This window comes from Ramularia collo-cygni, assembly GCF_900074925.1.
Source record: "Ramularia collo-cygni strain URUG2 genome assembly, contig: RCC_scaffold24, whole genome shotgun sequence".
NCBI classification, from domain to species: Eukaryota; Fungi; Ascomycota; class Dothideomycetes; order Mycosphaerellales; family Mycosphaerellaceae; genus Ramularia; species Ramularia collo-cygni.
The window spans coordinates 268,788-282,625 of record NW_019716278.1 but is presented as its reverse complement, the minus strand read 5'-3'; the positions used below and the strand labels follow the sequence as shown (position 1 = coordinate 282,625).

At 54.3% G+C, this 13,838-nt stretch overlaps 3 protein-coding genes; all 3 read left to right on the top strand.

The window, feature by feature from the left end:
* Positions 1–331: 331 nt before the first annotated feature.
* Positions 332–1,558, top strand: RCC_10763 (related to coenzyme A transporter; the record flags this gene model as incomplete). The annotated part of the gene is made up of 1 exon (XM_023775990.1): positions 332–1,558. One exon carries the CDS (start codon positions 332–334, stop codon positions 1,556–1,558), a length of 1,227 nt encoding a protein of 408 aa, XP_023631758.1.
* Positions 1,559–4,757: 3,199 nt separating this feature from the next.
* On the top strand, positions 4,758–5,165 carry RCC_10762 (uncharacterized protein; the record flags this gene model as incomplete). Its single annotated transcript, XM_023775989.1, has 1 exon — positions 4,758–5,165. The coding sequence occupies one exon, from the start codon at positions 4,758–4,760 to the stop codon at positions 5,163–5,165; it is 408 nt and encodes a 135-aa protein (XP_023631757.1).
* A 2,596-nt stretch (positions 5,166–7,761) lies between these two features.
* Positions 7,762–12,579, top strand: RCC_10761 (uncharacterized protein; the record flags this gene model as incomplete). XM_023775988.1 has 3 exons in its annotated part: positions 7,762–7,786; positions 7,835–8,270; positions 8,325–12,579. The coding sequence occupies 3 exons, from the start codon at positions 7,762–7,764 to the stop codon at positions 12,577–12,579; spliced, it is 4,716 nt and encodes a 1,571-aa protein (XP_023631756.1).
* Between the last annotated feature and the right edge of the window lie 1,259 nt (positions 12,580–13,838).

The following is a 13,838-nucleotide window of genomic DNA, read 5'->3' as shown; positions in this document are numbered from 1 at the left end:
GAGTGTGATGATTGTTTGTGTGTGAAGCCCGGTCTGAATCGGCAAAGCATGTGCGGTTAGCCGAGACGACAGCATCATCTGCTATTGCCGAGCACGAGCACAACGACATCTTCTCTGCATTCCGGAATTTACCTGTGTACTACTGGACTCTTCCCGGGAGCTACCTTGCCTTATACAATATTTCTCGGACAGTGTCAGGACTCCATAGAGTTATATCCGAGCTACACGTCTCCCGCAACACATCCAATTCCACCAATCGACACCCGATGTCGCCAGCGCTGCCGTGAGCACGAGTGGAAGCGAGCACGCGCAAACAGGCGGTTTCCAATCGATGACCAGTATTGCCCCAGGACATGCCAGCCATGTCACGACCACGCCCACAGCGTCCGACGAACCACATGAGATGAGTCCAACCCCGCGCTCGGCAGCCGCCAACAACCAGCCCGCCATATGTCCTACAGATCACTCCACCATACTGCCCGTGCAGTCTAGGTCCATGGAGACCACGACCGAGAGGAAGATTCCCAAACAGAGTTGGGAATACGTAGTGCGCAGTGGAACCGCGGGCGGTCTGGCAGCATGCGCAGCGAAGACGGTGGTTGCTCCCCTTGATCGGGTYAAGATTCTATTCCAGGCCAACAACCCACAATTCCAGAAATATACAGGGACCTGGTCGGGGGCATTCAGAGCGATTGGGGATATCTATAGCGCAAATGGTACAAGGGGTTTGTTCCGTGGCCATAGTGCAACACTTCTCAGGATTTTCCCCTACGGAGGAATCAAGTTCCTTGCCTATGAGCAAGTCCGCGCGGTAGTGATCCCAAGCCGGAAGCAGGAGACACCAGTTCGAAGGTTTGCTGCTGGATCTTTAGCGGGCGTCGTCTCGGTGTTTTGCACATATCCACTTGAAGTGATCCGTGTGCGGTTGGCGTGGGAGACCAAGACTCATAAGCGGGTCACGGTCAGAGACATATGCGGTATAATATACCGGGAGCATCCCCCCGCGCCTGCACCGATTACTCCGTCTGCTGGAAAACTACCACAGGCGGCAGGGGCTACCGCAGAGGCCATTCAGCGCATAACACCCACTGCAGGCCTCGCGAACTTTTTTCGAGGATTCACACCCACGATATGGGGAATGATTCCATACGCTGGAGCTTCTTTCCTCACTCATGACGCAGCCGGGGATTTTATGCGTCGAAGCGCTTTAGCACCCTACACCATTCTACCACTTTCAGAACGATCGGCGAAGCAACTAGCGCCCGGCAAACCACCGCCCTTGAGAGCGTGGGCTGAACTTGCAACAGGCGCATTTGCGGGGTTTGTCAGCCAGACACTCAGCTACCCACTGGAGGTGATACGACGAAGGATGCAAGTCGGCGGAGTCGTTGGTGACGGACACCGGCTGACCATGGTCGAGGTCGGACGAAGCATAATCAGCGAGCGAGGATATCGCGGATTCTTTGTGGGGCTCGGGATTGGATATGTGAAGGTGGTGCCGATGGTGGCGACGAGCTTCTATGTTTACGAGAGGATGAAGGTAACTTTTGGGATATAAATTCGCGTTTCCAATGCTTGTCGAGGCCGTCTGTACAGCCAGCATGATGGAGCGCGCCGGCGTTGGTGGAATGCGAAAGACCGGGATGAGATGCATTGATCGGCTGGACGATCCGTACAAGTAGACGCAGGAGTACCGCCTGACGCACACTTGTTGCTGTTTATTTGCCATGTGCCTAAAGCAGGTAGGAGTTGGCATCGCACGTACTTAAATCCCAAGAATTTTGATTTTCGCAGCTGTAATGGCTCAATTGGCAGAGCGCGTCCTCCCCAGAGTTCATTCCTGTCCAAATCCGGCAACATGTGCCCAGTTCGAACCCGGTGGTGGTCGTCCACTCGCTTCGGTAACGGGCGATGCTGGTGCGGCCTTGAGCTTGTGAGGAATCCTTCAGCCGAGCAATCGGGCAGAGACCTTCACGCCATGGGGTGGCGGTATTGGATTACACGTGTTGGCGGCGGCGTGAAATGTGGGGGCTTTGGGATGCGCGATGTTTTTTTTTTGCAACTCTATCCGGCATTGGATTTATCGCACGTGATCTCTTACACTCACTCTCATGTCGTCCGTAACAGTATCTTGATTCTTCATCAACAAGCCGCAGCTTCGCTGGCCGTACAGAATGCTGCGCCCACCTCCATTTATTTTGTGGTGACCCGCCTCACCGCTCACCCAACCACGCACGCATCCCACGCGGACGCAGGACAACGTCTCGGAGTATGCTGCGTCCACTTCAACCACTCGTGTCGCACTCCGAAACGCAAATAGCTATCCGCCTGGTGACGCAGGTATAGAGGTYTGCATCGGAAAACTCTATCCGAATCACTTGCGGTGCCCGATCCACCTGGAGGATACAACAGCACGCGGGGACAACTCCACCCACATCGGGCCAGTCGCCCTGTCAGCCCCGTATAAGGCTGCGCGCAACGTGGATATCCCGCCCCACCTCGGGATTTGAGTTCGAGGGCATAGCAGCGAGCCCTAAATGACGATTTTTACTCACCGTGCCACTCGTGGACTGAACGCTCGACAGGCATGGTAGGCGTGGGACTTCCCATGTATTCCGAGATTGCTCTGTCACAACTCGCGAGGACACCTTTACTGTATGCTGTATGGTGTACTACAGCAGCAGCCCCTGTGGGAATGTCTCTCCAAGCATCAACATTGATCCGTAGCCAACACAATCCATTGGCGATTCGACTTTGTCATGTCATGCATCATCGTGCAGGTGCGTTGCGGATCATGGACAATGTCTCGAGAGCGTGAGGTCACTCGACTCTGCTCGCTCCACCATCAGGATCCGAGACTTAGGAGTTAGGATTTGCGTTGGTTAAAGTACCCACTGGAGCGGAGCCCAGGAGGAATCATCATTAGTTCAGTCGCCTACCCATGTACACTCCACGTCATCTCGGTTACTCTGATACCAAGACGCGGCGACGCTGTCAACGATAATCCCCATGGCACGCTTGTCGTGATATGCTCATGCGGATCCGAAACAGAAGCACTCGCCTTGTGTCGTCTAAGGCAGTATCGGGATTCCCGATTAGCATGTGAAAGCACAGCATAACGACAGCGAGGATTAGCCTATTGTATGCAGTATGCGTAATGGACAGAGACAACCAGACCCTTATTGATGATCTCCCAGGATTGGTCGTTCATGCTCGGTATTCCCGGGATTTAGCCTTGGGATATTCCATGAAGAAGAGGCGTGATCTTCGTGTCGAGACTCAACTTTTCCCCAAAACGGCTCGAATTGGGACATGAACTACATTTTTCTTGATGGATCTCGGCGCCGAGTCATCACCCGCACAAGGCAAACCGCATACTCGAGACGTGCCGGGAGTATTCGTCGATGCCCTGACAGTGCTTGTTCGGTCTAGACTCCAGCGTCTGGTATGTCTCATGATGTGCCAACAGTTCCGGTACAACTGGGACCCATTCGAAATTCGTCCAAGGGATCATTGGAGCGGATGAAAGTCCGTCCAACGCCTACATCATTGAWCATGGTGTGGACTCTGTGACATGACGAACCTACATCTCGCATCTGACTCCGAGAGTTGTCCATGGACATGGTTCGAAGGGATCCTTCTCTAGCATGTTCGCACATCGGAGCATAAATCCGCGAATGAGTGTGAAATTGACCATCCCGGGAGCAGAGAGTGCTGGGGTTCTACGCCGATCCGCGAGGTTGCTGCGAAAGGACAGAGGATGGAACGATTGCTGGGACACGTCTACATACGAAAGCGCGCGTCAATCGTCGGCAACCGAACGGAAAGTGAGTCGTGACAGCTGTCTGCGTGCGGCCCGCCTCGCCACAGCAGACGAGGAACTGACTGGTGACGATCCCCACAGCAGAGCAATCTCGTATACAGGTTTGCACATTGTGCATGGTAGATTTAAGAAAGGAGCCGGCGCATACCGCCAGCGTGTAGGTAGTCGCCAGAAGAGCGGTTTAGCCTGATTTGCCGAACAACAGGCTGTCGCACCGATCGTTAAAGCTGCAGATCATTCTTTCGACTTCCTGATTTTCCCGAGATGTTGTACACGCACCTCGGTGTGGTTACTGTGGTACCGATTCCTGTTTGGCGCGTTTTGCTGACCGCGGTTGCGGCTGAGTGGCACCCCTCATAGGCATAGAGGAGCGGTCTGGGTCTTTGTTGGGGTATGGATGTTGTGCTCGTGGGCGCTGTCGCCGTGTGGGATGCAGCAGTCTGTGATTACTCTGTGCTGATTTTGCCTTCAAGATCTCGGCCACCGGCGATGACCACGAGGCGGGATTGTCACAGGGTAATCTGGTATATGTACGTCCGGGCCAACATAAAAGAGGGATGCCGCCCGGGGTGGAGGGTGGGGGGAAACCAGGATGGGGAAAAACCCAAAAATGACCGCCATTCTTTCACCGACGAGTCTCTCGGACCTACCCCGGGTGCAGATTCGTTCAATCCCGGGAAAAGAGCTCGGCTCGTGGTCACTTGTGGTATATCAGACGGGTCGCCCTGCTGTTATGTTGTTATTGCCAACTGACACTTCATATCACATGCATGAGTCGCTTGTCATACATCATCCGCCACTGCGACGTATCAAGTAGCGATCCCTTTGTTTGTTGCAGATCTCTACCACACTACAAGTACGCAGTCGGAAGCAGACTCCACGKCTTCTGTATCGCTTGCTCCTACCAAACGCACAGCCAAAACGACAATACAACATGTCTTACGCTTCGACCTCAAATCAACATCGCACACCGCCAACATCACCAACTGGATCGTTCACTAGCCGACCTGTTGCGATGACTTTGTCTTCTTCGTGTTCATCTTCGCGACGCGAAAGCTTCAACTCAGCAATGACGACTGCCGACCCATATTCAACCTGCGGCTACTCTATGTGGGCTACGTCGACTTCTGGAAAGCCGAGTGCGTACGTCAGCGACGAGGACCTGTTCGGGAACGACGACGAGGCATATCTGAGCGAGCCACCGCCACCACCGCGCTCTGCCGAAGTCTGGATGGCGCGTCCTCTGCTCCCGCCTGTCGTTCAATACAAGCCGAATGCCTGTAGCACGCAGGCCAAAAAGAAACGGCACAGCAACTCCGACGGCAGCACAACCAAGAGCTGAAGATCATCTAGAGTCTAGATCAACAGTAAAGCAGACTGCAACTCTGGAATCAGAAGACTTGCYATGCATCTTGGAATAAGTTGCACCAGGCTGCACAGACTTCTCCCAACAGCATTAATGTTACACATCCGCATGTTCTCGTGCTACACAACAAGTTGTGGAGCCGCGAGCTCTTCCGCTGTTCTGAAAAAGACGACCTCCCGAGAATGAGAGTTTCGGGAACAGTGTGCCGGGAAAGGAACGCAATTGCTTGGACTGCCTCAACAAACACGTGTGTGTCGAGTTGTGATGGTCAGCTGTTGCAAGGAGACCATGWCCGTAATGCAGCAGCACACTCCGGCAAAGGTCCATCGGAGCATACATCAATGCCATCGTATCACTTTCCTCCCGATAGTGGTCGGGCAGCCATGCCGTCCGCGAACGAAGAGACCTCCATTTGCTGCGTACCTCCTCAAGCCCGCGGCCCAAGAAAAAGTCGATGGGTCGCAGACAAGGTCGCATGACACGTGCAAGAATGGCGACACTCCACAGCGTGATGACGATGCAAGCGTTGTCAAATATGAGAATGTGCATGCGCCTACGGGTCGATGCCGCAGAGCGACTTGCCGCAGAAGGCGAACGCTGGCACGCTCGAGTACATATGCAGGCATTTGGGAACCTGCACATCACTCGAAGCGGGTCTAGCTCAGGCGCCTAGTATTGGGGTCTCAATGGGTGCCTGTCTTACTGTGCTTCTTGAGTATGTAGCCCCCTGGTTTTGTAGAACGTCATAGATTAAGCAAGAAATTTGCGAACCTCATTCTGCCCAAAGTGTTTCTTTGTCTCAGCGATTTGTTGTTGATAAGGCGAGCGGGTTGCCACGAATATGGTTAACAGTGCGCCAACTGGCGGGAACATCTCAGTATGTGACTTCGTGATATCAGACAGCATTGAACTACTGCAAAGTGCATAATGGTCATTTCGTTACATTGACCTCCGGTCGGTTGACACGAGTGCCCATCAGGATCCGGGCCGGGGCGTGCAGATGCTCGGCCATTGAACCTGTTCAGCTTGCCCAATACGGACAGTTCGATACGGTGTGACTTGGCATGCTTGACGTCGTGCGACGACTTCCGGTCGCGGTAAGGTACCGTAGACCTCTGTGTGAACCGCAAGAGACCCGAGGCAGTGGGCTGGGAGATGATGGATCATACAAGGAGGGCCGCATGTCGGTCGCCCTCGACAGCATGTGATCTTTCTCCTGGTCTCCTACTGCTTAGAGGCTGGCATGTGCCGCAAACATGTGGTTCAAAGTCCCAGATTGAGTTATGAAGGCATTTTCGGACTAGGGTTCGGCGGGGCTTTGAATGATTTCATTCTCCAGAGAGATGAGGTTCGTGCGGCCCATACCGATCTATGGAGGTGGTTGGAGAGCTGTAGGCGCTGGATATTTTTAAAGTGTGATGGGCGGAACGAAGCTGGCCAATGAGAAGCAGCAATCCCGCCCCGCACATTCACCTCACTCCACAGAAACGCCTTTACCAGCAAAGCTGCAGGCCAGCGCACATGAAACACACACCGCGGTGCATAGAAGCCGTCGAGAACGCGTCTCGCTCATGGCCGCCCGAAGGGCCCTCGACGGCTCTCGCGCCCAGCTAGCCGCTTTTAGGGCTCACTCTTCAGTCGACGAATGGTACATTCGCCCGTCCCATTCTGCCCTTCATAGGTCCGATGCCCTGGCCGTTCATACACATCGTTTAGCCGCTCCTCTTCTTGCTGCGCTTGGGCAAAAGGCAGTAGATCCACGCTACGCGCCCGACCTTCCTGCTTCCAGGTGAGAGATCTCTTGCTTTGCACTCCTCCTGCAGCCGCTCTAGCTTCCTTCTTTCACTCTCCCACCCTCAGCCTGCCGTCGCCCTGCCTCTGGAACGCGGCTTCGTGCATCGTGTCCTGCAGCATTGTCTAGGATTCCATTCGCGGARGCAGAGTGGGCCCCTTGGCGCACGAGAGCTCGTAGAGCGCATCTCTCGCCGCTCGAGGTACACACGGTGTGACTTCAGCTTTTTAGCGCGCATGTTTGGTACGTCGGACGGGACCTTCTCATCTACAAAGCGTTCCACCTCGTCTGTGCCGTTGGCGCCAGACCTTCTTGGAGACCTGACCCACGCTCGCCATGAGCTCGACGCATGTCCGACTGACCGTGTCTTTGTAGAGTTGCAACATGTCTGTCGGTCCAGTTCCCAGACGGCGATCCGAGTCCACAAGATCAACAGCATCCAAGCATTCTGCATCGGCGAGGCCAACTCCACCACCAACGAGCCTCACACCGGAAAACAATCAAGAGTTGGAGCCATGTGCAGCTACGGCATCCTTTCTGTTATATGCACAGCGAAATCAAATCCTGGTCTTGCACCACGATACGCTGTCAATCGAGCGGCGGTTCGAGAAGCATAGAGAAGACGTCCTTTKGGTAGCTGTYGACAACGTTAGCGATAGAGGTTCAGGTCGTCTGGCGGTCAGTTTCGATGTTGGTCGAACAGCCATTGTGTGGGATATCCTGAGCGGCGGCGAAGTCGCACGCTTCTCTGCGTACGAGCATATGCGAGTCGCAACTTTCATGCGCAACGGAAACATCGCGTTTGGTAAGTGCAGCGTATCCCGCCATCACGAAGCCGCTGACAAGTCTGCAGCGAACGATCAAGGGAACATCATCTTATTCGAGCCGGCAACGTCAGAGCACGTGTCAGCACGAACGATATTCGACCCCATCACTTCAATCGCCCCGGCTGCCGATTGTAGGACATTTGCCATTGGATATCTCAACGGCAGCATTTTGATCGCAACCTTGCAGCCGTCCTTCACCATACTGCACACCCTTAATACTACCAGGTCGCCCGCCAGAATCACGGACCTGGCCTGGCATGGCTCCTCTTCGAAGCAAAAAACGGACATGCTTGCCACGCAGACGTCAGACGGCGATCTGCGTGTCTGGAGCGTGCCCAAAGTACCGCATACAGAAGCACCAAACATAATACGTGTTCTACAAAGGCCCGAGTCGCAAAACACTGGTCGACCATGTTGGTTTGCGTGGTCTAAGAACGGTCGAATTGTGCAACACGCAGATGGGTGAGGCTGTTACGGTGGTGTGGTATCTCATGGCATTGACTAACATCGTCACAGTGAAACACGTTCATGGGACGTCCGTACCAAGAAGGTAACCTACGACATGATACCCACGGTAGATGGCGTTACCGGAATTGCTTGCTATGGACCCACCGCGACTCTGTTCGCCCTTGGTCGTAATCACACCGTCTATCAATACGACATTACTCCTACTTCCTCTCCCATGCAGGTCGCAAACGCTCAACATGCTCCTGCAAATACACCACCCACCCCGCCAACCATGCTTGAGGAGCGAAAAAATCCATACTCGCGGATGCCGTCCGGTGACCAGATTCCTCTCACATATACCGACACTGAAAGMAACACCGAGGATGAGACCGGAGCACTATCTCCTCTGCAGAAGATTGCGCAAGAGATGGACTCGCTCGATGCCTTGGAATCCGAACTCCGGGACAAGGTCATGCCGCTTAGCCCGATTTCGAGCAGAGCGTCATCCGTGAGTTCGAAGAGCTCGGGGCGTCGAGGCGGCCGAAGGTATCTGTACGACAAGCCAGACTCTTCCCGGGCGTCCTCAGCCTCAGGCCACGATGGCACAGAGTTCTCTTTCGGCACTGCGCCGAAGCTGGGTCACGACAGCATGTCAATCCGATCTGTTTCGTCAATAGCTTCGGCTTCCCAATCTGCCTCACAGGCACGCCATTCGAGAAGAACTTCTAGTCTTCGTAAGGACGTGCTCCGGAACCCCAGGGAATCTCAGGATCCAGAAGCTTTGGATCTGTTGCCAGCCACAAAAGCGAGACTCAAGGATGTTGCATTTCGGACGCCTCATTATGGCCATTCCGCTCGTACCCCGGAGTTGTTGCAAAGGGAGATGCTGAGCGTCGTCTTCGGCTGGAACGATGATATCCGAAGTCTATTGCAGGATGAGCTGTCACGACATCAACCTGGGTCTGCAAGCGGTGTTCTTCTTGCCAAGTGGCTCGGCGACATGGGCGCAGACAGTATGGCGTCTATGGTCGGGTCAGAGTCCATGACTTCTTCCGATTGGATGCTGCTTGCCTTGAGCTCGATTGGGGCGGACTCGCAGAAAAAGGTTGGAGAAGCGTTCGTGCAGCGACTGCTCGAGAAAGGGGACATTCATCCTGCCGTAGCAATCCTTCTTGGTCTTGGTGAAAACCACGATGCCATCGAGGTCTACGTCTCGCAAGGTTACTGGATCGAAGCCGTTCTGTTAACGTGCTTGACATGCCCGTCTGACTGGCAGCGCATCTCATATCTCATCAGAAGGTGGGGCGAAACTGCAGTCGCACAAGGGCAAGCAGAGCTTGCGGTGAGATGCTTTTCTTGTACCAGCATCGAGACTTCTGAGCCCTGGTTCTCCCCGCGGGCTCAAGATGCGGTGTACGCGGCCCAGCAAGAGCGTCTGGCAGATCCCAAGAGCGCCGGTAGTGTCTCGAGCCCGCCTCTGTCTCCACCGTCCCGATCAGGATCCGGACGGCTCACCGCCATGAATGCTTCGCTTAAGCTGATCACTACTTTTGGGGACAAGGGAGCAGCAGTGTCTCCAGACGAACCAGCAACGACCAAGCCGGTCATCACTGCGGTCGGTGTCACACCTATAGCCCAGTCAGCGCTATCTCCGAGCGGAAATCAACCTTGGAAGTCAATGCGAGAAGGTCGCGAACCATCTACCGCCCGAACTGCAACGCCCGGGGGATACACGAGGAAACAGCGCCTACCTTCGAGATCAGATATCGAGAGAGCTAAGCAGGAAGCCAGAGAAATGGCGACCCCTCTCACAGCGGCTCGTGACAAGCCTTCCAGAGCCTCTAGTCGAGGCGGCCGTGCGACCTCTGTGGCCAGCAGCGTCCCGGAGCCATCGACTGCTCTACCGTCAACGGTTTATGATAACTCCAGACTCGCTCCGGATGTTCAGGACGACGACCATCTGCCTTCACCAGCACATGGCGCTTTCACGCGACTTCGAGATGAATCTCGCAGACGAAAAGAGCGGAAACCCGACGGACTGGCTGTTCAGATCGTGGAGACAGCATACATTGACGCACTCTCTTCTGGCCCCAGCACGCATGCAAGTAGCGCGAGCGATTACGTCGGAGGGAGTCGATATGGGGCATTCAGTCCTGGCCCACTGACAGGAGGTAGCATGAAGAGTGGTAAAGGACGCGCCATGGATGCTTACATCAGTAGCGTGGAGCAGGCCAGGCAGGCAGCTCGAGAGGAGCGAGCCAAAAGTCGGCCCCGGAACGAGAGCCGATCACGAAACACCAGTCGGAGGCGGGGCGAGAGTCGTGCGAGCAGTCGTATGCGGGAATCGTCCGAAAGTCGAGGGAGGGATAACGTGAGGTATATCAAGGCGGCGAAACGATCGCCCTCATCGCCTGTGCCAATGTCGCCAGAGGAGATCGCACAAGCTAGCTTCGCGCAGATTGCGGAGCCCGCGACGACTGACGACGAGAACTTCTACAAGCTCACCTCACCGACGGACTCACACCAGAGCGCAAAGACCCACCACTCGGAGAATCGGCGTCGCAGGCCATCAGAATCAAAAGTAGCAAGGATCGAGAGCCTTGCTCCTTTGATGTTGAACGATGATCGAGGAAGGAGTCCGTCTCGTGATGATGCTTCAGCACCTCCCTCACCGCCACTACCGATGCTTTCATCGAAACGCTTCGGCGAAGACGTTGCAGAGGCACAAAGCGAGGGTCAAGGATTCCGGATGCGAGATCGCAGCTCCAGTCGAAAAATTGGAGGTGAAGACTTGCAAGATCGTAGGCGTCGCGAGCGATCGAGCAGTCGCCGACCTACAGATAACGCAATGACGTTGGCAGACATGCCTCAGTCTGACACCAACGACGCTGCGTTCGTTACAACAGAGGTCAGAGCAAGGACCATGACACGCAAACAAATTGCTGCGCAAGAACTCGAGGCGCGGCGACGCTCTCTTGCAAGACGACCATCAGCTCCGTCCATTCCTCTTCCTGCTGATTTCCTGAATGCCGGTCGGCCGCCGCTAGCCGCGCGCTCCTATACGGAGCTTGGCGATAGTCCTACTTCATTCAGTCCTCCGTTGTCAAGAAGCCACACCGTGGGTCCTGAGTCGATGTCGAGGTACGGCGGCAGCAGCAACAGGGTCACCGGTACTTCGACCCCATCGGCGCCGATCGGACTTCCCGCAACACCAAGGGCGATGAGACATCCCAAGTATATGAGCGCCGATCCAAACGAGCGTGAAGGTGGCGCTCCGCCGATTCCAGAAATCCCCGGAAGGTTCAGCGAACTGTCATCAATGGGAAGCAATCTCAGCCAGAACTCGGTTCCCCTAGGTTCCGGCACGTTTTCTGAGAACAGTGACTCTATTGGGCCCTTGCTACCATCTACGGTTTTCGGACAGAAGYCTCCGCAGGGTGTCATCTCCCGGGCGGCATCAGCACCCCCTGAGAAGCAGAATGGGCCGCTATACCCCTCCTACACATCTGGGATGCCAGGACACAACCGTCGTCTTTCGGGCGGGCGTGGCCATGTCCGCAAGATATCCCCGCCGGACCTTCGACGGCTGTCGGAAGACCAATTGCCATCCAGCATTGATGCCGCTCTTCACAGCGAGGATCAAATTATCATCGTCCCGCAGGACGAGGCCATGCCGCCGCCAATGTTGCTACCGGAGCTTCAGCATCTTGCCGGCCCTCCGCCTCCGCCCCCGCCACCAACAATGTTCCAGCCCCCACGCGGGAATCTCGGTGATATTCACATTGCTATCGACGAAGATGGTCCGAGCAATGCCATTGACCCTCAAGGTCCAATGCTTCCTATGCCAATGGCGCGTGCTGCTACAGCATCGCCCAGCCAGCACCGCAAGAATGCACCTAGCAGTGATAGCTTTGGCTCTCGATTCCGTGGCTTTGGCGATCGTATGCGTAGCAGCTCCAAAAGCCGGGCGAAGCCTACTCCCGCGGAGCAGTATCGGTCCGGCCCATCGCCTTATGAGACGGTCTTGCCACCTCTGCCAATGTATCATGGCCACATGCGTCATGAAAGTCTGACTCGCGCCAAGTCGCCGTATGAGCAGGCCATGGCTGCAGAGGATGTAGACCAAATCCCTGTACCCCCACCGCCTCCCCCGGCACCAATGCCAGGCTCGGACGGGCGCCTCAAGGAGATGACAATTCCTCCCTTCACATTACCAAGCCGCAGCCAGAGCAGCACGGGATACCGCAACCCCAAGGAGATTCGTGCCAATATGCCACCCGATACACTGCAGCAAGGCGTCTACCAGCCAGGAGGATTTCTCTGATAGACGAGAAGAACACTGTCCGGCGCGCGCTCATACCACATCAAACTTCTCCGAAGCCACTTTTTGAAAATTACCTTTATTTGACGAACTTGACGACGATTTCACTACTGTTCATACCCATCTCGTACTGCGACGACGAAACAATCACAGTGCATCCATTACAAACAGCAATCTGCGCGACTTCACCATGGTTGCAATTTTAAGAGACATCCATTTAGCGTAGCATTGAGTACGTCGACATGAGTGCCGAACAACTGTATAGCGTAGAACGTTTGTAGCTCATTTGAAACACCATATGCACCCGTCGCTCCGTCAAATATTGGAGTACTGCTACATCAAGCATTGATCGCATAATAGCTGTGTGGCAAAGGCTGCATGAGTTCAACATCACATCGCTTGAGGCGGTCCGGCGTCGTTCGCATAGGCAGTTGACCTTCTATCTGTAATTTTTCTCCAAGATCATATGCTACCTTAATACTCTGTTGTAACTTGTATCAGAGGCGGTCATCGAAGCAAGCGCGAACAGCCGCCAGGCGCAGGGTCAAGCCGAACTAGAATGCATTGATTAACACGTCGGCCACCCCTCGTTTTTCTAGCTGGGCTTGCTGAGGGCCCTACTACTAATATTAGTACTGTACTAGCYTCTACTACTCCTAACCGTCTTAATTAGGACGACATATCCGTTCGTGTTGTTGCTAAGCGTTTCTAAAAGGTGTTATTACCGTGTTTTAATATAGAGCCGGTCGTAGAGGTTCCGAATAATAGTAATTACGTAGATAATACCGAACCTACGCCTAAGAGCGCTCTTCCTTCGTCGCTACTAACTATAGAGCCTCCGCGCCGTTTATAGCGCGCTAGATTACGTAGGCCGGTATATAAAGCCGCTATTAGAGCCCTACGGCCGTCGCGAAGAAAAGAGGCGGAACCGGTAGTTATAGACTCGGTAGAATTAGACGATATTATAGAGGACGATATTACGGACGGCGTAGAGGTAGAAGTAGTAGATAGGCCTAAGAAGGTAAAGATATTAGTTAAAGAGCTCTTACTATAAGTTACTAGCCTCGTCCGCTAGCGTAATATAACCGATAGAACTACGGAGCGATACTACGTAACTAATACCGATAAGGAATAGGCTATTACTACGGAAGCTAAGGAAAGATAGTATTAAATTAAAGCGTTACGGAAGCGATAGTATTAGAGGTATTAGCGGAATAAGAATAAGCGTAATACTAGGGCTCTAAACTAGAGGCTAGTAGCGG